This window comes from Episyrphus balteatus, chromosome 2, assembly GCF_945859705.1.
Source record: "Episyrphus balteatus chromosome 2, idEpiBalt1.1, whole genome shotgun sequence".
Lineage (NCBI taxonomy): Eukaryota > Metazoa > Arthropoda > Insecta > Diptera > Syrphidae > Episyrphus > Episyrphus balteatus.
In genome coordinates, this window is record NC_079135.1 from 47493657 (window position 1) to 47519688 (window position 26032).

At 32.0% G+C, this 26032-nt stretch overlaps 1 protein-coding gene across 4 annotated transcripts in view; it reads left to right on the forward strand.

The window, feature by feature from the left end:
* Positions 1-25265, forward strand: part of LOC129912613 (uncharacterized) — a 146058-nt gene extending 120793 nt beyond the window's left edge. For 2 of the 4 annotated variants that reach the window (XM_055990920.1, XM_055990919.1), the window contains exons 4-8: positions 765-846; positions 19883-20334; positions 20404-20829; positions 24254-24508; positions 24570-25265. In XM_055990920.1, coding sequence (XP_055846895.1) covers positions 20312-20334; positions 20404-20829; positions 24254-24508; positions 24570-24834 — 969 coding nt within the window. In that variant the 5' untranslated portion in view covers positions 765-846; positions 19883-20311 and the 3' untranslated portion in view covers positions 24835-25265. The remainder of the gene's footprint in view (positions 1-764; positions 847-19882; positions 20335-20403; positions 20830-24253; positions 24509-24569) is intronic. The other 2 variants (XM_055990918.1, XM_055990917.1) reach the window with 1 other exon arrangement.
* The last annotated feature ends 767 nt before the right edge of the window (positions 25266-26032 follow it).

Consider the following 26032-nt stretch of genomic DNA (forward strand, 5'->3'; position numbering starts at 1 on the left):
ACTAGGGAAAAAAAAAAGCAAAGATGTCGAAGAAAGACACAAAAACGGGACCAGTTGTAAGCTCTGGGTCTGGGAGTTCTCCATATAGAAGCGGTCTCGCTGAATTAACTTCGTAAACCGTAAGTTTACATCTTTGACTTGGTATGGTTTTAATCTTTTGTTTTCTTCTTATTTTGTTTCCTTCAATTTCTGCAAGTTGTTCAATTTTCTGTTATATGAAAGGGGACTTTGTTTTGGTTTAAGAAATGTTTCCAGCTTCTTCATTTAGAGCCATAGAGGAGAAGGTTTTTTTTTAAATTATGTGTACGATGGGTGGACGATGCCGCTGATGGAGTTTTCATTGTTTTGGTTGAATACTTTTTTTTCATTTTTTATTTTTATTTTTTTTTTTTTGGTATTTCTTCTTTTTTAGGGGAAAGGCGATTAATGATTAAAATGTTTTCAAGTGTTCTTATTCTTCTTTTTTTTCCTCTCTTTGTTTTCTTTGTTCCCCATCTGAACAATCTGGAGCAGAGTTTATAACAATATTACAAAGTTGATTTCTTTTTTTTTTTTTTTGTAATTTTGTGGTCATGTTGTGGAATTTGATTTGCTTGAAATTGGCCATTTAAGGTGCACACAAAGTGAAAGAAAGTCAGTCAGTCAGGTAATAACAATAATTATAATTTTGAAAGAAGCTTAGCTGTCCGAATCAAATGAATACCCCAGATACATTGTTGTCTAAGAAAGAAATTTCACTTTGTTCTTTTTTGTTCTGATTTTAGATCTTGGACATTTGAAGTGATCTGGCGGAGTTGTTTTTATGATTGTTTACGCGCTCCATTACAGTTTATGCATTAGTAAGACGTAAGTATTAAAGATGTCATTAATAATTTTTTATGACTTTTAAGAACAAACCAAAGAGATGCTGGCAGTTCAGGTAAAATAGGGATTTTATAAAAAATTGTTACCCTCATGAAAGATGAAACTTGGCAAAAAGTTAGGGATTAGGATAAGAACCAAGGATCAAAATAGTCTATACAAAATTGGGTGAAAGGGTGTTTTTTTTTCGCGGAAAAGAGGAAGGGGGTGAAGCTCAAAAATATAGTCAAAAATATTGTTTGTGGAATATGTATAATCATATGACGCATGTTTTTAAGGTATTTTTTGATGATTAATCTAATGATTTAAAAGTAAATTCAATACGATTGTTCTAAGAAAAGTTATTGCCGATTAAAAACAAGGATGTTTATTTTTTTACTTCAACAGGTAAAATATAACCGAAACCCATGTGAAAAACATGATACATTGATGAAATTCGGGATGAAGGTTTTAGATAAAGCAGAAATAGGATTCATAAAGTTCATAAACAACATAAGTCCATTTTTCCCAAAATATATTTTTTTTTTTTTTTTTTTTAAGTTTCTCATTTATGTATTTATTTATGTTATTCATCTTCTGGAAACAAATTAGGTATGTCAGACCCCCCAAAATACGAAAACTGAAAGTAAAGATTTCAAGATATATGGAAAGATTTCACGCGGTGGCAACATTTTTGACTGTAAAATACATGACTTTTTACCAGTTTTAAATTATTTTGGCAGCAATCTTGACACGCACGCCCTTTTGTTATACATCTATAAAAAGGTAAGGAATTACTTCATGTATATCTATTAAATTCATTAAAATTGAAGAATTGAATTAAAGTTATAGCCAAATCTCTCGCGGAGGCAGCGTTTTTAAATATTGAATATATAACATGACACGCAAGCGTTTAAATTATTATACAACAGTAAAAAGGTAAAGATTTACTCTATCTACTGCTATTTTATTCATTAAAATCAGAAGTAGGGTTCAAAAGCTACAGCTAGATAAAAACAAAAGTTTTACCAACAAAAATTCGTTTATTTAAGAAATAACATAAATGTTCAGCGACTGTAAAGGCTTAAAAACCCGCTTGGACTTCAAAAAAAAGTTTATATTTTAAAGGTTTTTAAATGCGTCTTTAGCTAGATTATAACTCGGCATAATCTAAATTTGAAGTGTTATGGAATTTTAACATAAAAAACAGTTTTTTGTTGCTCCTGAAAGTAAGTGCTCATGGACTTATGTTGTTTCTGAAATAAACGATTCATTTTTGATGAAAGGGTGTTTTTTTTTATGGGTTGAGTTATGTGTGAGAAAGGTATCATAACAGCTGACATAAATTTTGTTAATTTTTTCACTTTGTAAAAAAGTTTCGTTTGTTATAAGAACTAAGAATCTAAAAAGTCTACAAAATTATCTTAAGTGAAAGGGTGTTTTTTTTAAGAAACGATGAAATTCACAATTATTATACCTACCACAAAAACTGGGACAAAAATGTACCCCAGTAAAAAATGGTAGAAATGTTTCATATATAACAGAAACCAAGAATCTAAGCAGTCTAAAAAGTTTTTTAGTGAAAGGGTGATTTTTTATTGAAAATATATCAATTGTATAAAAAGTACGCTTACGTCATTAATTAAAAAAGTTTTCTTTACCATGGGAATTACGAATTAAACAAGTCTATGCATTTTTTTCTTTGTGAAAGGGTGTTTTTTTTTAGGTGTAGTGATAATGAGAGTTTATTGGAAAAACTAAGTAATAGTAGTGGTACCCAATTGAAATTCAGCAATTATGTTATCTATGAGATTGAAACCAAGAATATGAACCGTCGTTTTTTTTAGTGAAAACAAAATTGATGGACCAACCTAATGAAATTTGGTCAAAAAGTTGCATTTGGGATTCATTAAAATAATATTAAATCTGTCAAATTTAAAGGAGTGGAGTTTGAAATTCTCTCAGAGAAAGAAAAATTGTTCAAAAGTACCCAAACGCTTTTAGGACAAACTATTCTGCTACTTTTTTAACCTCGGTGTTCTAAATACTTTTTCGACATAAAAACACAGTAGGTAAATGAAATTAAAAACAAAAGACAAAACCACGCCGGCCACCCTTATACTCAAAATGCGGTTATGTGTTTTGTTTATGCTGTGCTACAAAAACCAATTAGGAAAAACAGAGAAAGCACAAACTTTTGACACATTTCAAATTTTTATCCGAAGATTTTTTTTGGGTAGAAATTGGAATTCTTTTTCGCTATTTTGTTGGAACTTGAAAGGTCGCATGCTATCATCTTTTGAACGTTTTATTATTTCAAATCTCAGTAAACGCATTTCATTATTTCAATGTGCTAAAACCCTGTTGATAGATAAAATCTTTCACTGTTCTCACTCTGCACACAAAAATAAACTACTGCATAGTGCTTCTATAAGAATTCAAAAACTAACCTATATTACAAGTTAACTGCTAACTCTGTGCCTGGAATCTTACATTGTCTTTACCATTATTCTGTCATCCTATTGAACGAATGCCCCATCATTCGATTAGATTTTGGAAAACGCCACAACAAAAGCCATAAACCAGCGGCGTCCATCCAAACTCGTTATACATCCGTGCTGCACTCAATCACTATATCCACCAAGGGTCGCCATTGACGAAAGCGTGTTATTGTGTATCTATGTGATCCCCTTTGCTAGGCTTCCCTCACAACAATCTTGATGTGTGTGCAAGCTTGGTTCTCGCTTCGGTAGACATGCAAAGAGTCAATAACTACTAGTGATTCAAATCTAAACATAAATCGAGTTCAGGCGATGGACGTGAACGTCGTTGTCTTTTCGTCTCTTCGACAGAAGACTCTTTACACCCAGTACCAAAGCCGTATTGTAGAAGACGTGACAATGGTTCTCAACTCTGGGACAGAAATTTCACGATTAGCACATTAAGATTGAAGGAACATTAAACAACGAAAAAAATCAACCGAGCACGCCTCCCAGAACTACAGTGCCTTGAGCTCTATAGGGGACTCTGTTCGTCAGCAGCAGAGATCTCTTGTCATCTAAAGAAGTCGAGGCGAGAGCCTTGTGGTCTACTCTAGACTCTAGTCTCTACTCTACAAAAAAGGCACACTGTGTTTGTGCAACTGTTGGAAAAAGTTTATGGTGCGCGATAAATCTCAATACAGCGAGATGGCAATCAGTGGGTGCTGGAACGCGCGCGCGCGCACGCGTATCCATGCCAGTCAATCTATAAAGCCTGTTACAGCACCAGGGACAGAAATGGGACAGTTTGCGGCTTCATAAATTTCATTATTAGCCGATGGCGAAAGATGGGGTGTTGGGCTTTGGGTTGGGAGTCTTTTATGCTCACTGAACAATGTTAATAAATAGTAGAGTAGTGTATCAAAAGAGCTATAGTATAGAAAACTCTCTTGTCCTATAATCAAGGTGAGCTAGATTGCTATGGTGTCGTGTCCTGATTTTTTTGTTCGTGTTTTTTTTTTTTATTTTTTGAAAGGGATCATAGAATTATTTTGATGTTCTTCATTGGATACAAAAGAAATATGGGGATTTGATAAAACTTGATGGAGAATGTTTACGTGTTTTTTTGTTGTTTGGATTGAAGTTGGTATCTATTGAGATTCCATATCGGCTATAAAAGATAGAAAGTTATTCTTTTCAAAGCTAAAAAGAACTTGGAACATAATGGGATTGTATAGAAGTAAATAACATTAGGCTCATACATTATATGAATTGCTTTTAAAAATATGGTTCTCTGTATAAAAAAAGAGATAACATCAAACGTTCTAAATTCCTAGAGCTCAAAATACTGATTTTCTGTATAGGTACACTGGAAATGCTAAGCCAACTTTATACGCCTTTTGTAAGAGCAAAGTGATAAATATAAGGTACCTAAATAATATTTTAAATTGATGAGCTCCTACATGAAAAATATTTGTAAGTGTTGTTGGATTCAATGAGCATTAATGTAGATTGAAGAACAGAGTTCGGACTTTACTTTGATCGAAGTAGATTTACTTCAATTTTGGGAAAAAAATACAATCTACTTCCCTACTTCTCTTTTTCAGGATCTACTTCTATTTCTTGATTAAAAAATATTTTTCAAATAATAAATTTAGAGAAAGGGATTTAACTTCAACTTTAAATCTGGTCGAGGCATTGAGAAAAAAAGCTCAACTGAAATTTCAAAAGATGAATGAATGTCAATTATTCTTCGAATTCAAGATATAAATAAAGTTTATCAAAGTAGGTAATTTTGACTAATTTTGAAGAATTCCTGATCAAAAATTTGTTAGATTATTCTAAATTCACCGTTATACCCCAAAGCACCGTTACAACCACTAAATGAGAAAGGTTTTTTGAAAAGATCATAATAAAATAAGTAAAGAAAAATAATTTTGTTGAAAAATAATTTTTTTATAATAAATTTTTGTAAATAAATTTTCGGAAAGTTTAATTTTGAAATCTACTTCCGAAATTTTGGATCTACTTCACTTTTTTTTCAAATTTGCTTCGAAATTTTGAAACTGAAGTCCGAACCCTGTTGAAGAACAAAATTCAATGTCGAGTCAAATGCTGGAAATCTTGGGGCTGTGATAACGAAGAAGAGTTTTCAAATTCAACTCGGAAGATCAACGTGGTAGCTAAAGCAATACTTGAAGGTGGTATGCAGGAGAAGAAGGTTCCTATCAATTTGCTGCTCGTATTTAAAATTTGAGCCGAAAGAACAGGTTTCTAGATTTATATAAAAATAAAATCGACATTTGGCATAAGGGTCTGCGTTGAAATGTGATTAACCGGGTTCTTTTTAAGGTGACCATTTGTTACCTTAGCAACTTAAAATCAAAAACCATCCCAAAATGTATGAAAAATAATCCAAATGCCAACTAACTATCAACCGAAATACTACCGGTGACCTTACTATTTCTTACCCAATTGTCGATCAGAAAAGTCAATTCTGGTTAAAAAAAATATCTCATTTTAATTTCTCTAAATGAATCATTTATTTGCAAAACATGATAAGTCCATGATTTTAAATTTTTGAGGAGAAGAAAAAAACGTTCTATTTTCTTTTGATATGCGTAGAAAAATTTATAAAAAATATATTCTGTAGAACTCTTGCCTAGCTACAAAATACCGTCTCGTTTTTTAATTTTTGGAGCGATAGCTCAAAAGATAAAAAATAAAAACGCTTTTGGACTTATCATACTTTGAAAATAAACGGATGTAAAATTAGTTTTTAAATGAATATGCAATTTTGCTTTTAGCCCCAGTCTATCAAACAATTGTATTTGAGAATAAAATACAATGTCCGGACTAATTAATTAACTTTAAAGTAGCTTTAAACTTAAGATTTTCAGCCATTAATCTAATATACCATTAACACAAAAAGAAGCTGTTGTTTATTTTCAAAAGATGATAAGTCCGGGACTTATTCTATTTTTGATACTAAAAAAAATATTTCGCGTAGCTGTAAAATCGGATATAGATGGAGTAGATACTTCATATTTTAAAGACAGACGTGGTTATATCTGGAGTACAAATTTAGTCAAAAAAACGAATTTTGAAAAAAAGTGGACTTATCATGTTTTGCAAATAAATGGTTCAAATACGAAATGTAATTTTTGCCCTTTCACCATTGCAGATCTATTGAAGAAAAGAAAATTTGAACGCTGCAACCGACGTTGGTTTTGAATTTAATACTTAACTAATTATGACATTAGTTTTTCTTTATTCTTCAGAAACTCGGGAATTTATTTCCCCTTTCATATTTTTTAGAGTGTACTTAGTTTCCATAAAATGATAAATAGGTTCTTCTTAGTAGAAACCAGTTCCTCAGTAGACTTACTTCTTAGGAATTTATTTCCCTGAACTAATAGAACCTTTTGAACAGAAGTGCTACTAAAAGCCCTAGAACCTGTTCTTCAGAAGCGTCACCTGGCATCGTAGTAGGACCTTCCTTGTACTACTCGCCAATCAAAGACCAGCATTTTGCTTCCAATTAAATAAAATAGTAATCTAATATTGTTTCCATAATGTATGGTTACAAAGTTTAAAGATCTTCTATACACTTAAGCATAGTGTTTTTCATCAGGAACAACCTACACAAATCAGTGACCAAAACCACGATTGAAAAACATAAAGAAATTGAAAAATTGGCTCCCGAGTTAGGAAGTTAAAAGACCCCGTAAAAACAGAAAGTTTATAAATTGCTGGCAAGTAGTATTGATATGTCCGATAAAAAATTCAATATTTTCATAAGCTTTGGGGCCAGTAAACCGTTTTTTTTTGTAAAGAATGTTAAAAATTAGTATTTTTCCAAAAATATTTAAATCTTCTAGATTTAAATAATTGGTAAAGAATAAGTCTCGAATCGAAATTAATGTCTTGGCCTACTCATAAAGTCATTATTTTCCTTAAGTCACAAGAAATCACACCAACTAACAACAGTTTTACTTACTTCAAAAATATTGTCCATTGCTACTTTGTCGACCGAAACCTTACCAATTCGGCACAAATGCCAATTTACTAACTTTACTTCAAGACACCCTGTTGAAATCAAAACAAAGTAATTCTTCATTAAGTTCTTCAGATGTATCTTAAGATGAGATGTAAACGAAAAGAAAAAAAAACAATAAAACTTACATCTCTCCTTTTAGCATTCATCATATTATTACACTGGTCAACAAAATTTAACTTTTTTTTTGCCACAAGAACCAAAATATACTTTTCTAGTAGTTTTTGGGGTGCTGAATCCGAATCTGAAGTCAGAAAAATTTGATTGGCCTCCGTTTTTGAAATATTACCGTTATAAAATGCTAAAAAACGTCATTTTGGCTGTTTTCGAGGTTCTGTTTTAATGTGGGGTAATTCATTACAAACAAATTTGTAAAGGTGATTATAAGAACAGATATTCTTCTTTCAAAAACTGTTTAAATCTTTCCGATATCTCTTTTATTGCTCGAGATATCTTAAGTTTCAGTTAAAAAGCTAAAGAGAAACTAAATTTAATCTAAAGTTTAAGTCACTGGTCACAGAATTTTTGCCACAAGAACCAAAATATACTTTTCTAGTAGTTTTCGGGATGCTTAACTCGAATCCGCAATCAGAAAAATTCTATTAGCCTTCGTTCTTGAAATATAACCGTTATAAAAAAACTTTTTTTTTGCATTTTATAACGGTAATATTTCAAAAACGAAGGCTAACAGAATTTTTCTGATTGCGGATTCGAGTTAAGCACCCCGAAAACTACTAGAAAAGTATATTTTGGTTCTTGTGGCAAACAAATTTTGATTTGGTTGGCCAGTGTTGTTTCTGATTCAAAGACCGCTACTTAAATTCTAAATATCTCGGGCATTAAAAGAGATATCGGAAAGATTTAAACAGTTTTTGAAAGAAGAATATCTGTTCTTATAATCACCTTTACAAATTTGTTTGTAATGAATTACCCCACATTAAAACAGAACCTCGAAAACAGTCAAAATGACGTTTTTTAGCATTTTATAACGGTAATATTTCAAAAACGGAGGCCAATGACAATTTTCTGACTTCAGATTCGAGTTCAGCACATCAAAAACTACTAGAAAAGTATATTTTGGTTCTTGTGGCAAAAACCTTGTTGACCAGTGTTATTAATGCACTTTTCATTTAATTAAATAAAATCTACCTCACTTATCAAAGTGGTTTCCACCATGGGACCTGATCAAACTGACTCGTAGTTATATATTTTATCATAAATCGATTAATTAATGTGTTTAAGAAATTTTTAATTGCCTCACTTGTTGCATGCTAATGAAGGCTTCAAACGCCATGTTCTGAACGAGCATGTTTTAAAATCCAAACAAAAACCTCTCTCATACACTGTGTAACTCTATGCAGCTAATAGTTTTTCCATTTGTATATCGAAAGGCTTCTGAAGGATCATCATCATCATTACCAACAGTTAAAGTAAACTTTTCCCAACAACACATGAGTTAAGCATGGGGGCACTCTTTTATGTTATGCTTAGTGCATAAACATAGACTCGTTGCCTTAGAACAGGTTGGCAAGTTGGTAATTAGATAAACGACGCATGACCACCTTATTTAGTTTGATGATAAACTGCGATAATAAAACTATGTCCTAGAGGGCTGGACTTAGACCTCACAGGGATATTATTATTTTTATTTTGCATATAGGTAATTAAGTATGTGTGTTTTTTTTTTTTGATTTTTAATGATATACATAGGTATGACAATCAACATCATTGATTAAACTATTTGAAGAAGGAATTAACTCATTTTTTTTATAGGAATGGTTGATAAATGTTGCCTGTATAGGTTTAATAGTCAAATGGATTTTTGTTTTAATGATGTTTGGTGTAATGGACTTTATTTGAGTAAATATAAAAGGAAGTGATAAAGTTTTTTATAGCTTTTTAGGTATTTGTATTGTTTTAACTTGTGGGAATGCAGGTATTTAAAATATTTTATTTTGAAATTAAATAGAATTTATGGCCGAGTGTATTTTAGGATTGCGGTGATGGATTTGGAAAAAATTTTAATTTGATTCATTCAATAGGAGGAAGATGGCAACACTGGTAGCAATCCCTTGGCCCGTGCTTAAAACTAGCTCCGCGATTTTTACCAAATTTCTATTATTTAATTCTACAAACAATTAATCATTTTTAGTTTTACCAATCTCTTTTTTCCTCGCGAGGGTATTGCTTTAACAGTCCCTCGCATTTTTAGTAATTAGGTAGAGATAGTAAAATCAATTTTTTAATAGTGAAAGTTACACAAGAATTTATTTTATTTTCGAGTGTCTTCTTTTTTTTATTGCTATTTAACTGGAATCCTCTCAGGAGCCTTTTATAATAATCTATCTAAAAAATGGCTACCGAAATGGAAAAAGTTGAACCAAAACCACAACTACATAAGTACCGACAAATCTTTGCATGATTACCACATACCTCTCTTAGCTCTTTAACTCGCTCTTATTGAAGATTCCTTAATTGATTTTTATCACTAAAATATATGCGTTGTCGGCACACAAAACACACAAGTTCCCATTATTTGCTATACCCTACAGAAAAAGTTCTCTATAGAGCATATGGACTGGACGGGCACCAAACGCTAGTATTGACCACTAAAAAAAATAAGTCTAAGAAGATATTGGTTTAAAAAATAGCTTAAAAAAGGAAAATAAAAAAATAACCAATTTCAAAGTATTGATCGGAAGCGATAAGGTCTACTGGTTTCAACCAACAACTTCTCGCCTCAATGTAACCATATACCTAAAACTACTTCAAGCTTTGAAGAACTCCCGCCCCTTTAGACTATACAAACACTCACAAAAAATAAAAAAATAAAAAATAAAGAAAACAATGAGTTTCACATTATTATTAGTGTTTTTGTTTTTGTTGCGTCTTCTTCACTTTATTTTTTTGCTCATGGATCCTTGTTGGCAGTGGCGTATTGAGGGGGGGGCTCAGGGGGCTCAAGCCCCCCCCAAGTCTTCAAGATCATGATTTTATTTAGCTTATTTCATCATAATGTACATGATTAACTAAAACTTGTTCGTAAATCTTAGAGATTTAGAGGCAGCACAGATGCTCGAGCCCCCTCCAAATTCTGAAATGGCTGTTTGAGTTTGTTTGAGTAAGAGCCTTAGCTGACGATGAGGATTGTGATAATTCTTTTTTCGGATTTCAGTTCAATTCCGAATTCTTTAGATAATTTTTTTAGTATTTTGACGTCCAATTACATCACCGTTAAATTTTTGCAAAACTTCTTATGCAATCTCAAAACGCCGTATTTGATCAAATATTTACTTTTTGTTTAATAATATTTTTCTCAAAGATATTGGAAATAGAAATTTTTGATATCTCAAAATCTAAGTGGTCAACAGGTTTCTTTAAGAAAATTGCAGTATTGCGCTTCCGATTTGGATTAAAGAGCACCATATTACGAAAAAGCATATATATTTCGGATAAAGTGAAATAGGTGTTCCGCATTTTTTCACTCATTTAGATTTTCAATTCAATTTAGAATTGAATCGTTTATTTTCAAAACATGATAAGTCCATTTTGAATTTTTTCTGTTGAACCCACAAAAACGATGATTTTATTTATTCTTATGATTTCAATTTTAATAAATAAATAATTTGTTGTGTAAGGATAATATTTGCATTTAAGGTTAAAATCAAACTTGTTAAATACAAAATGTATTATGTCAGAAACTTTTTGGGATGAAATGGACTTATAATGTTTTGAAAATAAACGATTCAATTCAATTCACTATGTTTCTATTCGTGAATTTGGGGGCCTTTTCCAATGAATTGCAGTAATTTCACTTTAGAAACAAAATAAAAATGGAAGTTCCTTCAGTTTTGACAGTTAGAAGCAATTTCGAAGTTTTCGAAACCGATCGAAATGAAGAATATTGATATTTCACTTCACGTGAAATTGAAAAGTGATTTGAATTCACTTTCGTTCGAATTGCGGAACATGGTCGTATATAACGAAAATATTGATAAGTATAGCCCAAAAACTCTTGACGTGATATAAATTAATCTGTAAACAGTTTTGGATTCAGCACATGACAAAGTTCGAACGAAATAAAGAGTTTTTTTTAAGGATGACTCAACTCCTTGCTGTTTGTGTAAAATGTTTGCGACACAAGAACTTTGAAAAAACACTAGGTACTCTGAATGTGAAAAGAGGAGACAGTAGTACGAATCTGTGGAGAGCACTATTATGCAACTAGGTATACCACTTTCAGTACCGCAGCACAGCGTTTAGCTCTCGATCAAAGATTAATAAAAAAAAATTAAAATTTTTTCGCACATTTACCCTCTAAAAAATTTTTGAAAAATTTTCCAGCCCCCTCCAAAATTTTTTCTGGATACGCCACTGCTTGTTGGTCCGTGGAATTGCCGATTGTTTTAGAAGAGACTAGGAGGTATGACAACGAACTGCTAGGTTTGGGACTAAGCCGTGCTTGGCATAATAGTTGCACATGGTTACACAGGAATTGGATGGTTTTCCTATTTTTTTTTTTTGTTGTTGTTGCCATTTTATGTACATGGTTATTTCCATTTGTTTACATTTGTGTTAGTAAATGAACATTGGAATGCCTTTTCGGCATGAAATTTCTGTGTTCGTTACAAGAGTCTTAATTTTTTATTTCAAATTGAGTTGTTTTTATTTTTTTTTTTATGTATGAGACATTTTAATTTACTTGTTTAAATGAATCACTAAAGTGAATTGGAAATTTTGTAATGGCGTAGTAGCTTGTCAGTTACATGACACACAAAATATCATTATCATTGGAAAAATTTTAATTAAGAAAATGTCATACGTTGGGCGCCATTTAGGGTATACGGATTTCATATTTATACAATATTGACTACAACATTTCAAAACTATTTTTATTTGAATTATTTTCTAAGAGTTTCCTTAAAATGTTTCAATAAAGGTCGCCACGTGTTGGGCGCCATTTAAATAAAATAACTTTTTTTGTGTTAAATTTGCATTGATTTATTTTAGGGTGAGTATCAAATGTCTGAATTGTGATTTTTGTTTACATTACCAACAGCAGGCGACCATAATAAAAAAAAATCATTAGAATGTTTTAAACAAAGAAAAGGAAAACAAATCAAATTTCTTTTATTTGACTTCAAATTAGAGCTTCCATCTCAAACCGCGAGAGAAAAAATTCATCAAAGGATCTGAAATTCTTTTCGTTTTTTGTTGTTTTTATTTATTTATATGATGTTTCCTTCGTGATGTTTTTGTTGAAGTCAAAACATGAATACACAGCAGTGAACACAAGTTTCAGATTAATAAAGGCAAAGGTACACGGAGCTGTCAGCAACATTAACTTTGTCCTGTTGTTTCTTTTTTTTATATTATTTTTTTGTATATTTTTGTTGTGTCTTTTTTGTCATCCATCTTTGAGGAATGATGATGACTGTGTTTGGGGGATTTCATCTTCCAAAAGGGATTTACTTGGAGAAATAAAAATAATAAAAATCAAATTTCATTTCATGCATTCCATTCTTATCAAATTAAAATTGATGTTGTTTTTTTTTTTTTTTGTTTAAACATACATAAGTATTGATGCACAGCAGACATGGATAGGTTTTTTTTTTATGTGGTATTATAATGTGATATAAATTGTTAATAAATTTTGTATATTTTTGTAAGCCAGATAAATGTATTTATTATTTACAATTTCCAGGTCTAAATAAAATTTAGTAGTTGCGAATTTTGGAGAACAATTTGATTAAAAAAATGTCTAAATATGAAAATGCCCTTCGGCTTTTGGATCCATTTTAATACTATTTTGCAGTATCTCCGAGAGTTGTTTTCCTGCTATTATCTAAACTGTGGCATTCGCAAAGGAAGTGGTATGAGACCTCATCCACCTCTTCGTCTTGACACCCTCTACACAAGTCAGATGAGACATTGCTCATTCTGTTCACATGGGTTCCCTCCAAATGAGCTGTGACCTTTAAGGATTCCAACAAAAAGGTACAATTGACGTCTGCTTAGCTTAAATACGGTTTCAGCTTTGTTTTTAGAAAAGATCAGCCACAGATTCTATGAAAACCGACAGATTTCAAGTACTGACCATTTGTCATTTGCTGGTTTCAAGAAGCTTTGTTTTAGTCTAGCGTGAATACCAATGAAACAGTTTGGCTCGGTTCAAGTGTTGAACATGTTTTGGCCAGTTTATCTGCCCTTTCATTCTCTGTATATCACGGTGCCCTGTGACCCGAAGGGTGCTTGGGGATCTGAGCATATTTTGACACCGAAATCACTACATTCTTCAGCACCGAGTCATGTACAAAGTCATTTAACGGCAGAATAATTTGAGCAGCAGTCGGAGCCCCGGGGACTCCAAACTCATTGAGTGAGACATATAAAGAAAGATTTCTTTAAGCTCTATTCATAACTGAAAACTAAAAGCTTCTTGGAGGTCTGGAGTTATTTTTTTTTACATTTTTTAGCTAACATTCATAGGAAGATATGAGTTCACAGCAAATAGGCGTATGCATTACCGTAAGAAAATAACATATTTTTACAGATTTTCGAAAAAATAATTCCGAATTGCCGAAAAAAAGTATTTTATATAAATTCCTTCTAATTCATCAAGTGAGACCTCAAAACACTATTGAAAACTTAAGTTTTTTTTAAAATATTGAATAAGACTGAAAAAAATCGCTGCGGTTAAAGTCGTACCTCAAAAATTTGTTTCAATTAATAATTCAGTCATCAGATTCATGAATGCTAGTAATTAACTATATACGATAAAAAGTTTAATTACATATTCAATTGAAAAGCTGTCTACGTTTCATGTTTTGTCAGCAACATGTACTCAAGTATTTATACCCTCTAACTTTATATTTAAACGCACGCGTAAGAATGTCTCGCATGTATTGTTGTTTATTAAATTTAAAATGAAAATTCAAATTCTTCCTAAGCTACCTCTAATTCTTGCCTCAGAATTGTGCCCTTTAATATTTCCATCACATTGACTTTTCAAAAAACCAAATCATCATCAAGCAAGCTCAAGCTTAATCGAATTCAAAGAACAAAAGCGACCAAATCTGCTTTTGCAAGAAACACACAAAATAAAACTCATGCTCCATTCACTATACTATTTTTCTATTCCATTCTCTATTTCTGCCTGTGTTGTGTAGAAAAGCTATACCTCATACCGCCATTACCACAATTTTCAATCAATGTAATATTTCGTCTGCCCTCGTGGTTGAATAACTTTCGCTGACTGAGTTGTACCTATATATAAAGCATTCTTTTCGGGTTCAAATACAATGTTTTCCATTACATGAATCCCGGTCATGTTCCAATCAACCAACAAAACAGCACACAAAACAACATCCATAAATGGAAATCCAATGAATTCCGGAGCAAATCGCTTGAGATGGTTACAATCCCTTACTTTTTTTCTTTTTGTTTCGTTGCTATTTGTTGTTGTTGTGGTTAAAATAAAGTCTATACTCGTTTGGTATTGCGTCGGTATCCCGATAGTCCTAGAACAACAACTCAGAGACCACCAACTTATTTGAGAGTCTTTGTTTTGCAAGAAGGGGCTTTGCCGCCGTAGGCTGCTTCCATCATTATTTTGTGCGCTCCACCATTACCATGGCCCACAACAACACAACCAACTAAACATATCGGAGGAGCTGTGCCGCGCTCCGCCGACAATTTTTATCGGCTCAAAAGTGATTCAATTGTTCAATTTGAATCGATTGAAATTTATTCACATAGATACATCGCTAGCAGCACTACGTTGTTGCTTTGCTATGGCACAAAAAGGTAACAACTTGATAAATGCCTGCACACTTGAAAAAGCTAGCCTTTTCGGAAGGCCGTAACACAAAAACATGCAATCTAGGATTGCAAGTGCACCGATAAATAAAATGCACGACTGGGGCCGCACGTACTTGCTCTTGCAGTTCAAAGCACTTTTATGTTAGCTTACTTGTAGATTATAAGAGCTGCCTCTATATACTTTTTAAGAAATTTGGTTGGGGAAAAAATAAAATTTAGTTTTTATTTGACTTGACTTTTTTGAGAAAAACTAAAACGGCAGTTTTACTGCAATTACTTCGAATATTACGTATGCTAAATTTTATCAAAATCATTAGAGCCATTTTTGAGAAAATTGCAATAACTCCATAATGATGTACGGGAAGAGCCGACATCCGCGATTTAAAAAACCGTAAAGACCATATTTCCACTATCCGCATTTTTTGAGAAAAACTAAAAACGCAGTTATGTTAGAACTATATACAGCATTACGTGTGTTAAATTTAATCAAAATCGTTAGAGCCGTTTTCGAGAAAATTGCAATAACTCGAAAATTTTGTATGGGAGGTATACGTTCTAAGCGAGATATTAAAAAACAAAAAAAAACCAACCTTGGAAATTACGAAAAAAACATCCATACCAAATTTCAAAAAAATCCGTCAACCCGTTTAGGCTGTAGCCACTTGTACAGATGGACGCACCGACGCACAGACGCACAGACGCACAGACCGACGGACGTCATGACGAAACCCACTTTTTTGGACTTCTCCATCATCGTAATGTTAGTTTTGATTAAAACCTCGAATTTTTTTTTTGACACGAAACCAATACTTGCCCTATAGAGCAAGTAAAAAAAGAAGACAAAACAAAAAAATCAACCAACACAATTGAATGGAAAAGCAATTGTCGAAACAACATCGATGCACAATAATCCATTTTTATCGGCAGCAAAAGAACAATTCACATTCAATTGTCACGCTACACTTGATCAAAAGGGGGGAGTGAGCGAGAGGGGGGAAATTAAAGGGGGAAAACTCTTCATAGATAGTGCCTCGTTGTTGCCACCATTCTGCCATTGTTCTAGGACAATTTGATGTCTCTATCACTATCGATGTATCTCTACGTATTTCATGCTCTGTTCAACAAACACACACACTATACACAAACTCACGGTTTTCAATATGTTTGTGTTTGAAATGATGGATGAGGATTGAGTTCACCTTCATAGATGTGTCGGGAAAATAATGAAGAAATCCTATCTGTAGTTTCATTTTTTGAAGAAAAAAAAAACGTGCTTTTATTTCGATATCAGCCAATTGTGTCTGAAACTGAACATTTTAAGAATTAGCTTGCGTGTGGGTGGTAGTATTTTCCAATGATATCTTTTTAAACTTTGAGTGGCAATATTTAAGGCTCCGTGAAATTGAAAACAGAGTGTATATAGTTGGATATGGACTTGTAGGGCATTTTCTCCTAAAATACTCTTTCGCTTTAACAGTGACTTGACACTGAGAGGAAAACCAACTTGAAATCGTTAATTTTGCCTCCAGGTCTTGATACTGCTATATGAATTATATGAATTGGTATAGTTGCTCACTTAGCAGGTTACTAAATTATGGAGAGAGGTTAAATTAAGGTTAAGTCCGCAAAGGACTTCGTCCGTGATGAACTTTCTGATAGGTTAGTGTTTTTTCAAGAAAAATTACCTACTACAATGAGAAAAAAATGGCACCTTAAAATAAGATGATGCGCACCTAAAATCTCACAATTGGATTGTCGCTTAAAATAAGTGAAATCCGCTTAAATTCTGTTAAATTGAATGTACATTTCACTTCATTTTAATACGAATTATCATCTTAAAAAAACCAGTAAAAATAAAAACTTAAACAAATTTAAAAATTATCGTCAGACTTCAGCTTTAGTTGCAGTTTGTTATACTAATGGTATGGTCTAATGGTAAAGCACTATCCTAGTGACCCAACAGTTGTAGGATTGACCCCCAGTGGCTGTCAGTTTTTTTTATTATTAAAATGTCTCCACATAAAAATAAGAGGATTTTCCGCTAAAATTAATTAATTTAAATTAGCACATTCAAGAAATTAATTTAATTTAAAACGGAAGTCACCTTGTCGAAAAACCATGCAGAAATCAGCTTAATTTAATGCAGAATCCGCTTCTTTTTAGGTGGTCTTTTTTTCTCTCTTTCAGCGATACATGCTTTCCGCACTTTCTGCTTTTTCTTTGGCATACTCTTCTTCTTTGTTTTTTTCTTGCAACGTTTGTAGTTCATTTTGAGCCCCTGGATCGAATGGATTGGTTTGCTTAAATGCGGAAAAAATTATTTAACCTTCCTAGGACTGAGAAATACGCCACAAAAACCAATTCACGTTTTCAAAACAGTGTTTTTTTTAAAGGATGTGGCATCACAAGACCCAGAACTTAAGTTTTTTAGGTAAATATTCCCAGAGATGAATTGACATTTTAATAGGTAGTTTCATTTTTTATAGGAAAAAATTAAGTAATGTATCTTCATAAAGCATTTAAGATTTTTTCATTTTATGGCATGGTTGTTGTGTATTTATCAAAGTTTTTATTAATTTTTTTTAAATGAAAATAATTTGCAAAAGGGTCGGAAAAGAACTCACCGATTATAGTCGCCCGATCTTATACCTCTGATGCCAAAAAAAAACCGTTGCTTCTTTTGTTTGAGAAGACAATTGACCTGCAAAGCCCTCTCCTGAGCAACTAAGGTATCCCTTTAGAAGACTCTCATCATCCGAGCCCTGCTCTATGGTGCAGAGGGATGGACTTTGACGAAGGCGGATGAAAATCCGTTCGATTGTTTCCGAGTAATTTTTTCAGGAAGATATTCAAAAAACAAATTTTACACCAAAAAAATTAAATTCCCCTATTATCCCAAAAAATCAAAAAAGAATTTTTTTATATCAACTCTCATACAAAAATCATTTTTTTCTAAAATCTCCAAAAATTATTTCTCTTTTTCAAAAACCCAAACGGCCATCGTTTGTCCACCTCGAGAAATGGCTGCAAACCATAAATCATCGTTTGTCCACCCTGCGTTTAGGATATATTCAAAAAACAAATTTTATACTAAAAATAGCAGGAAAAGTTACGCATACACCACAGTGTATCTACTGTAAATTTTTCAAAAATTCAAACGGCATTCGTTTGTCCACCTCGAGAAATGGATACAAACAAAAAATCATCCTTTGTCCACCCTACGTTTAGTAGATTTTCGAAAAACAAATTTTGTACTCAAAAATTCAAAGTCCCCTAAAATCCCCAAAAATTACTTTTTTTTCAAAAATTTTTTCAAAAACTCAAATTTCTGTCGTTTCTCCACCTCGAGTCCTTTACATATACAAACGTGGACAAACGATTGCAGTTTACCGCAGTTTACCAAAAACGATTGCCGTTTGAATTCTTGGTAATAATAATTTTTGGGGATTTTGAAATTTTCAGTACATACACTTTGGTGTATGCGTAACTTATGTTGCGAATTTTGGAATTATAAGTAAAACGACCTGATTCATTATAATCGTAAGAATTAAGTAGGTACTAACAATGCTTGTGAAAGCCTTTAAAATATGAATTTGGTGACTACATCAAGATCAGCTGTCTTCCTTGTTCCAGTTATTGAGAATGATATTGGCACGCTTTAGTTCACTCCATTAATCATATTAAACATCATTATTTGTTAGCTTTCAGATGACCTAAAAAGTAAAACTTTCAAACCACTCTAGTTTAAATTCATTACTAGGAAAAGTTATCTCGTATGGTACATAAAAACTTAAACCGTATGTTTGTATTCATAAAAATTCATTCTTCCAAAAGGGTATTCCAATCAACCTCAACATCATGTCTCACCACAAAACTCTTTGAAAATCTATTTAACTAAACAAAACCCAAACAAGATGGCGTCATAATTAAAATTACCATACAATCAATGAAACTAACACATAAATAATGTGTTGCCATAAGAATACATAGAAATCCACATCTTAAAGACTCTTAAAATAACTTTTATGTTATGTTTTCTTGCCGCATTAAAACGATCATTAATGTCTTTTTAAGAAACTCATTCCATGGTTTTCAACTTTCATTAATCAACAACAACAACAACAACAATAATAATCCTTACCCACATCCTTTTCTATAAGTTTAAGTTGTATACTCTCCTTCTCTGTCTTATCAAATATCTTCGTGTTTTATGCTTCAGAAAAGTTAGTATAGTTCTCCCTCAAAAACCATCAGCAATTTAAATGCAAAGCATGAAAACCGATTATTTAAGGAAATATTTGTCTCTCGTTAGTTAAGTAAGTGAGCACAGATTTTACAATTTTCCTTGTTTTCTCTTTTAAGTTGTTGTGACGACCAAAGACAACGAAAAGGAGTGGGGGTCTATTTTTATCCTTGTTTGTGTCCTTGTTTAAGAAATATGTATAATAGAACGACCATGAAAATATTCTTCTTCGACCACCACACAATAATAATAATAATTATAATAATACATAAGACACCATTAAGCTTCAAACCATCAACCAACTCTCAACTCTATAAGGTATAAGGATTATTTTTATACCTACTTCTAGTTTTGTTGTGTTCATTTCAATTCGTCGTCATCACTCGCTGTTTATATTTATTTATTCATTTTCTTCTTTTTTTTTTTTCTTTCTATTTCCAGATAAAAATGGATGCTAAATGCCCGGAAATAATCGCTGAAAATACAATATCCTCTTAAGGATATCCAAGTGGAAAGAAAACTACTTCCCTACGATATAGAAAAAGAATTTTTTTGTCTCCAGGGAGATATCAAGATCCTTTGGCGTTGATTTTTTTGTTCTCCTTGTTTGGTTTGTTTGTCTTGTAAAGAATGTGTACTACATTTTCTTGACTGAAATTAAAATTCACAAAAAAAAAAGTCCTTGATTTACAATTAAGAGACAGAGACTTTAAGGTTGACGAAAGAGGAAGTCGCAAAGAAACCATTAAACAAGCCAACAACCAAAAAGGAGAAAAGAAAAACAAAATTCCTTTCTTTTCGTCCTTAGTCAAATATTCATTAGCATTGTTAGCGCACAGATAGAATAATTCACTTTAAAAAGGACCCAACATGCACGAACGCCGAGTAAAAAAGTATAAGCATTATCCTTTCCCAACATACAGAATTCCTTAGGTATATATTTCCAATTTTTTGTTTTGCAGACTTAAAAGTGGACATTATGTAGCAACACACGGTCGTCAAACACCTGACCCACCGTATGTGCACTCACACTCAAATCGAGGCTACTCCACCGATGGCGAAGAATCACATCGTGCACCATCTGAACGAACCATGTCCGAGTACACCATGGCGAATGAGCGCACCTCTCCAGGACATTATAATTCAGCTCGCAAGACCAGAATGAATGGAGTCCACACAACGGATAGTGGAATTGGTGTAGTGATGGGTGGTGGTGGTAGTTCGGCAAGCAATGGCGGACCAAGGTCGTTAGGTCCCAGTGTTATAAACGGCCCACCAACACGAATACCACCGAGAGCGCCATCTGCACTGAGCTACGACCATGGTGGCGACGCTGGAAGTGATATTTATGTCACGAGTGCCGCTTACAAAGCACCATCGGAAATAAGGTGAGGACAGACAGAATATTATAAATGAAGTTGAAATTTTTGTCTCTTTTTTTTTGTGACAGACGGACGACGGGAAGCAATTGGATATTAAGGGAGGTCTTTTCTTGTATCGTATTATGTGGCAGTTGTTTCATTATATACTGTTATAGTAGTTTGTAACTGCAAAAATATGACTAGAGATGTGTTTATGAGTAGAGTAGAGAGTTGTCATTTAACGGTGCATGAATGTTCGTTTAGTTTCCACGTACCTACGTATTCGTATAATACAATGCTCCATATACTGTTGAAATTGTGTGTACACAGTACCTAAAAGATAAAGAAGTACCATCATGAGAGAGAAAGGGGATTTACAAATTCTATTCAGAATTTACTGTGGGAAACGTGACACATGAAACATTTCGCTTGAAGGCACTCGCTCTTCATTTTGTAGTAAGAGCTCTCACTCGAAAACGTGTGACTTTCGAGATAAAATTCAAATTAGTTTGTCACTTGAGTGAGATTTTGTTTTTTATCAATTTCCTTCAGGAAGAAAAATAGTCAATTCGTTTATGCATAAATATTTATGTATATTTGTTTAACAGACATAAAAATATATACAAGGAAAAGTTGTATTTAACTTTTGTAGCAATTTCTTTTTATTTTTAACAAAATAAACTGAATTTAGATGAAATTTAACTTGTTATTAGTTTAAAATGCAATTTTAAAGTGATTTTTTTTAAGAAACACTGAAAATGGAACTTCTTAAAACTTCAAATTCGAGCATTTTTTTTCAATGACCTTTCTTAAATCGTGAATTTTAACAAATTTGCTAATGATAAATGACAGCATTACGTCACAAAAAGCTTTTCGGGAACGCTAACCATTTTAATTGATTCATCATTCAAATAGATATCATTTCTAAAACTATATCCAGTCATATTCTTTTGCCTATTGATACAAAATTTACTAACGATTTTCTTTTCGAATTCATTATTTTCATGTGCATTTCATGCTAATAGCATGTTTTTGCCTTTGTCAAGATCTGCCTGGCTACCATCAACTTTCTGATTTATAGTCCCACCAATTTTTCTTTTATTCATGATATTTTGAGAAGATATTTGAGTGTCAATTTTTCAGCCTCGTAACTCAATGGGTTTGATTTCTTTCCTATTTCTCTGGCAACTCTAATAACTACACTTCTGCTTATTTAATTCTGGCAACACTATGTATTTACATCCGTTTCTTAAATTTTATTTCATTGAATTCGCTAACAAGGGCTATTTTTATAGCAAATTTGAGGCTTCTCTCTTATCTACTAATTTAAGATTTTTTTTCAACTTTCTTATATGACTAGTGGCAACCCTCTTACGCCAACAATTTGACACCCCTTTTTTAGTTACAAAAATTCTTAAGGTACCCATTTTCATGCCTTAAAATCAATCTATAGTATTATTTCTTTTATTTTGCATATTTCCTAATATATGATGGGGATGGCCACCTTTTGTTCCCACTTTGACTTAAAGTAAAATTAACATTTCTTTTGGCTTACAATAGGGCTATAAATTTATGCTAGTTCTTACACCAAGAACTTTATTTTAAGTCTTTGACTATGAAATAAAAAATAAATAAATAAATCACCACAAAATTTAAAAAAAAAACACGTATACGCCATAGTGAACCACTAAAAAAGAAATAGCAAAGTAAAGAATTTAAATCAAATTTTTTTGTATTTACATACATAAGTGATGGGGAAGTGTTTTTTCTTCAAACTTATTTTCACTTATTATCAAGCTCGAGCTCAAGACTTCTAGAAATCAATTTTATGTTTTTAAGCATAAATTCCATGTTTTTTTATTGATTTATTTTACCTTGAAGGTACATTCAACAAGTTGTTTATTTAAAAACTAAAATTTTGAAGCATTATCAAATACCCATTTCAATATTAAGCTCAGTCATGCATTTTCTGTTTATTTTTTTGTTTTATTATAAATATTTTATACCAAAGTAAATGTACTCCTGAGAAGAAAACCCTTTCCTCTAATAGCCACTGGTCGTTTAAAAATTCTATAGCAATATCTCCCTTTACAAGAGTGCCTATAGTGCCTGCCCTAGGATAATTAATATAAAAGATTTCCTTTTAATTGAACTCTGCAACCCTTACAAATTGTTACTACAGCAAAAGTTTTCATTAATTTCTTTTTTTTTTCTTTTGTTTCAAAATTCAAATTAATTTTTCACAACAGCAAATTAAAAAGAATTTTCTTTTAGCTACATTAAAAACAAAAAAAAAAAAAAACAAATAACCACTTGATCGGTACCTTGTGTTATTATGAATGTTGTATATAGTAATGAAAATAAAAAACAATCTCAAATCCGGGAAGTTATAAATTAAGTTTTCAACCTTGTTGTATGAACTTGCTTTATCTCAAATCTTAACTGAATTGTAAGGGGTCAAAGGTCACAACATTTTTTATTTTAAAAACGTTAGGTTTAAGACATAAATTATGTTTTACAAAAAATTGTCTTACAAAGTTTTCTTGTATTATTGGAAACAAGACTATGAAGCTTTCTTTTTTATCGACTTCCAAAAAGGAGGAGGTATTCAATTCGTCTGTACTCTTTTATGTTTGTTACCTCATAACTTTGGACCGAGTGAACCAATTTTGATAATTCTTTTTGTATTGGAAAGCTGGTGCCTGCAGTCTGGCTATAGAAACTATGAGAAAAACCATAAACCCATAGAAATTTTCTGAGTTTCCTACAGACGACGATTCCGGAATTATCACTATCAATGTTTTATTGACTAGTGCATCGTGCACTTGTGGAATTTTGATTCAACTGGAGTATGGAAAATTAACTATGGACAATTCGTTTTAGCTGAAACGGCAGAACTTTTTTTCATTACCAATATCTAAGTCTAAGAAACGTAAAATGAGTTGATTCAAAGAAAATAAAAATAAAAAAAGCTGTCCTGCTATCCTTCAAGTTTTACTCAGTAAAGAACATTATGTTGTTGGAGATTATTATTAATGAGAAGAAATTCTAGAACTTCTTGGGGGAGGAAGTTGAGCCATTATGTCAAGGAACTTTTTCTTAGATAATATTGCTTTTCTTTTGTTACTTTTTTCTTTCTTTTTCCAAATAATACTTCCTGACATGTTGAAGTGAAGGACTTTCACTTTTACTGGACATTGTAATCCATTAACTGGAGGTTAAGAGATTTTCAATTTTCAAGATAAGTTGTGTAAAGTAGAAATGAAAAAGATTGTGTTAGGCTTTTTTAAACAAACTTTCTCAAAACCATGGCTCTAACGAATAGAAAAGTCATCCCATTGACCTTGCAGGACAATTTGTTAATATCTAGGAATAAGGAGCTTATCACTTTCGATTATCCTTAAAATCTAACTACTAATTTATGTATTTAACGATGAATTTTCCTTTACAGTCGCTACAGTCATCGACCTCATTCCCGTGGTGGACCACGCAGTGTTTATTCCGTCGCAAGTACAGCGAAAACTGGCCGCAGTGGGCGATCACAGAAACACAGAGGTGCCAAAATCGAAGCAATGTCAGCCCCAAATCCATTCTGTCCGAATGTCAGTGGCGTATGCTGTCTCATGCTTCTGCTTAATTTAGGTCTTATTCTAGTGACACTTGGTTTTGTAATTGTCATTCAGTTCTTTGAGCCTTTATTTGTTTGGTAAGATTCATAACTCACTTTCTAATCACTTTTTAAAATGTTTTTTTTTTTACAATTTTAGGGTTTTAGGAATAATTTTCCTAATTTTTGGATTCCTTACTCTAATCGGAAGCATGGTATACTGTGTATACGTTTGTCGGGATGCCAAAACACCATCTCAAGTTCGAAACGAAGATCTCTATTGGACGCATCATTGGCAAAAGAACATTGGTTATACTCCTCAGGAAATCAATTACAAAGCAGACAAATACGATGGTTATTCAGATCGTTATTCTGTTAGTAAAATGAGTGGAAAATATTCAGATAGGGAGAGTAATCGTTACTAGAAAAAAATGTGAATCTGGATCCACTCTTAATCTAATCCAAAATGCCATAGCCTCGAACATGGTTGTTTGTAATTGAAATCAGTTAAAACATACGTACACATTGAATTCTGGATACCTATACCCTCATGAGTGAATCATTAAACACAGTATAATAAAAAATAAATCTACAAATAGAAAGCCCTTTTCCAAAGGGTTTAAGTCAGTTTCAATAATACAAATAAATAAAATAAATCGATTTATTTTACTAAGTTTTAATTTAAAGTTAAATAAAATTAAAATAATATAAAGGACACTCCTGCTAACAATGTTTGTTTCAAATAATTGATATGTATTTTTGTGTATAACAATTTTATGTAAATTCTATTTAATAAGAAATAAAAAAAAAAAATAAAGAAAATTTTTGATATTTAAAATTAAGGTAACTAACTATTTTTTGTAATACTTTTTATATATGTATGTAAATTAACACAATGGTTTCTTTAATGTTAATGATTTTTTTTTTGTTTGTAAAGTTTTTATTGAAAATAAAAACAACAAAATTTTGATATTTGTTATACGTTTGTAAATAATAAAATTTAAACAAATATATTAATTAATTAATACCACGAAGAGAGTTTTATTTTATGCAGGATCAATTAAAGACAATTGCAATGTTTTTGATTGGACATTTTTAATTAAAAATTAATTTTCAAATTTTGAACGTAAGGAAGTTATTTTGTTAATTGGAATTGTATCCATACTTTTTTGCATAACTTGTTTATTAAGGCCACCAGTTTTTAGAACCCCATTTTACACAAATCCGGAAACCATGCAAACAGCCCGGTTAGACCGTGTTGCTGTGAATAAATTCTTATGGGTGATTTCGCATGAACAAATGCTAACGACCGAATCCCCTGAGGTGCGTTCTTTTTCTAACAATAGTCAACGATCGTTGTTATGCCAAAAATTATTGTTGAAGTGCCATTGTTAGAAATCGTTGGATTTTTTACAAATCATTTAGGAACGATTTATTGTTAGAGATTGTTAGACTGTCAAACCACCAACTAAATTTCTTTTGAGAATACTTTTATTTCCATTATTATAACAAAAAAAAATTGTTTTTTATTCAAAATAAATTATCTTTCATAAAAAAATTACAAAACTCTCTTTTTATTTTAATTTTTTCCGCTTATTTCCAAAAGAAAAAAAACCTTTGAGT